We start from the raw sequence: 2,500 nt of genomic DNA on the forward strand, positions 1-2,500 counted from the left end.
TCAGGCTACCCAGAGCATATGACCCTGAGTGATTTCCGCTGCCGTTTCCAGGCTCTGTCTCCTCCTGTCATGAAGCGCTACGGATCTGTGTTCATCACTCCAGATGAGAGAAAGGTCAGCCACACACACACACACACACACACACACACACACACACACACACACGATTGTCGATTGTGTGAGACGCTCTCTCTGAGTGTTGTCTCTGTCCAGGCTGTGGAGGAGCTGATGATGGACCTGGATCTGGACAAGAAGAGCGTCGTACTGGGAGCCAGCAGGGTGAGAGCTACTGTCCTCAAACTGTCCTCAACCTGTCCTCATACTGTCCTCAAACTGTCCTCCTCCTGTCCTCATCCTGTCCTCATACTGTCTTCATAGTGTCCTCATACTGTCCTCATACTGTCCTCATACTGTCTTCATACTGTCCTCAAACTGTCTTCATACTGTCTTCATTCTATCCTCATATTGTCTTCATACTGTCCTCAAACTGTCCTCAAACTGTCACACTGCACTGTCTCCTGTCTCACACATGCGTCCAGCGACTCAAACGTCTGTCCATGTCCAACCCCTGTCCCAGGTGTTTATGAAGCGCGGTGTGCTGAGGTACCTGGAGCAGCAGAGGGACCAGCTGGTCAGCGGTTGGCTGGTCCAGCTGCAGGCCGGCTGCCTGGGTCACCAGGCCAGACAGAGGTACCGCAAGCTCAAGGTAAGCCCTGACCCCCCTGACCTCTAACCTTCCGGAGTGGATGGATGTATCACCACAGGTGTATACCACTGGTGTGTAGATAGATGTTAGATGGTTTGAGCGAGTTTGTGTAACAGGTGTGTGTGTGTGTGTGTGTGTGTGTGTGTGTGTGTGTGTGTGTGTGTGTGTTCCGTGTCCAGGTGCAGCAGATGGCAGTGCGCTGCGTGCAGAGGAACATCCGCGTCCTGAGGGGCGTGGCCAAGTGGAGCTGGTGGAGACTTCTCTGCAGAGTGCGCCCTCTACTGGACGTCAACATGGATGATCACAGACTGAGGGTCAAGGAGGTAGACACACACACACACACAGACAGACACACAGACACATACACACACACACACACACACACAGACACATACACATACACACATACACACACACACCTATTATAGACAGGTGTGTGTGTGTGTTCTGTGTGTTCAGACAGGTGTGTGTGTGTTCTGTGTGTTCAGACAGGTGTGTATGTGTGTGTGTTATGTGTGTTCAGACAGGTGTGTGTGTGTGTTCTGTGTGTTCAGACAGGTGTGTGTGTTCAGACAGGTGTGTGTGTGTGTGTTACAGGTGTGTGTGTGTGTGTGTTTCTCCCAGGATGAGATCCTGCTCCTGAGACGCCGGCTGGAGAAATCAGAGAGAGAGAGAAACGAGCTGAGACAGAGTGCAGATGGGCTGGAGACCAAGGTACACACCCTCTAATACACACACACACACACACACACACACACACACACACACACACACACACACACACACACAGTCTGGAGACCAAGGTACACACCCTCTAATACACACACACACACACACACACAGTCTGGAGACCAAGGTACACAACCTCTAATACACACACACACACACATACACACACACACACAGCCTGGAGACCAAGGTACACAACCTCTAATACACACACACACACACGCACACACACACACATTGTGGAGAACAACATCACAACTTCACAACACACACATGAAGGACCACCATTAAATGGCTTAGGTGCTTGTGTTGCGCCTGTGTAATTTCCCTCAGATGAGCTCTCATCTTAATGTCACTTTAAAATATTGTGTCCTGCAGGTGACGGCGTTGTCATCAGAGCTGAGTGATGAGCGTTTCCGTGGCGACGCGACATGTCAGGCACTGGATGTGGAGCGAGCTGAGAGACTCCGCCTCTCGAAGGAGAACAAGGAACTGCAGGTACCTGTCTGTCTGTCTGTCTGTCTGTCTGTCTGTCTGTCTGTCTGTCTGTCTGTCTGTCTGTCTGTCTGCCTGTCTGTCTGCTTGTCTGTCTGTCTGTCTGTCTGTCTGTCTGTCTGTCTGTCTGTCTGCCTGTCTGCCTGCCTGCCTGCCTGTCTCTATGTCGGTCTGTCTACCTGTGTGTGTGTGTGTGTGTGCGTGTGCGTGTGCGTGTGTGTGCGTGTTTGTGATCAGATCTCTCTCTCTCCTCCTCTCCCAGGGCCGTCTGGACCAGTGTAGGATCACCATGGAGACCCTGGAGAAACAGCTGGAGGAGGAGAAGCAGAAAGTCCAGATCAAAGACAGCCAATCAGGGCCGGGGACAGGTGACACATCGCGCGTCCCATCTCTCCCACAGTCCCATCTCTCCCACTCTCACAGTACCTGGCAATGCGTTTGGCAACTACGTCCCGCTGGTCTCTCTACTGTACGTCTCTAACCCCGCCCCTCCCCCCCCCCCCCCTCTACTGTACGCCTCTGACCCCGCCCCCCCCCCCCTCCACAGACAGGGAGGTGGCGCTCCAGCTG

The 2,500-nt window shown here is 53.0% G+C and overlaps 1 protein-coding gene across 1 annotated transcript in view; it reads left to right on the forward strand.

The window, feature by feature from the left end:
- myo18b (myosin XVIIIB) overlaps positions 1-2,500 on the forward strand; it is a gene marked incomplete at its 5' end in the record, with an annotated part of 29,895 nt that overhangs the window by 14,833 nt on the left and 12,562 nt on the right. The window contains 8 exons of the mRNA XM_084442716.1: positions 5-114; positions 214-279; positions 578-706; positions 886-1,029; positions 1,331-1,420; positions 1,814-1,933; positions 2,193-2,298; positions 2,478-2,500. The exon at positions 2,478-2,500 is cut by the window's right edge and continues 102 nt beyond it. Coding sequence (XP_084298842.1) covers positions 5-114; positions 214-279; positions 578-706; positions 886-1,029; positions 1,331-1,420; positions 1,814-1,933; positions 2,193-2,298; positions 2,478-2,500 — 788 coding nt within the window. The remainder of the gene's footprint in view (positions 1-4; positions 115-213; positions 280-577; positions 707-885; positions 1,030-1,330; positions 1,421-1,813; positions 1,934-2,192; positions 2,299-2,477) is intronic.

The sequence above is a fragment of the Borostomias antarcticus genome (genome assembly GCF_949987555.1).
Source record: "Borostomias antarcticus genome assembly, chromosome: 8".
Classification (NCBI taxonomy): Eukaryota; Metazoa; Chordata; class Actinopteri; order Stomiiformes; family Stomiidae; genus Borostomias; species Borostomias antarcticus.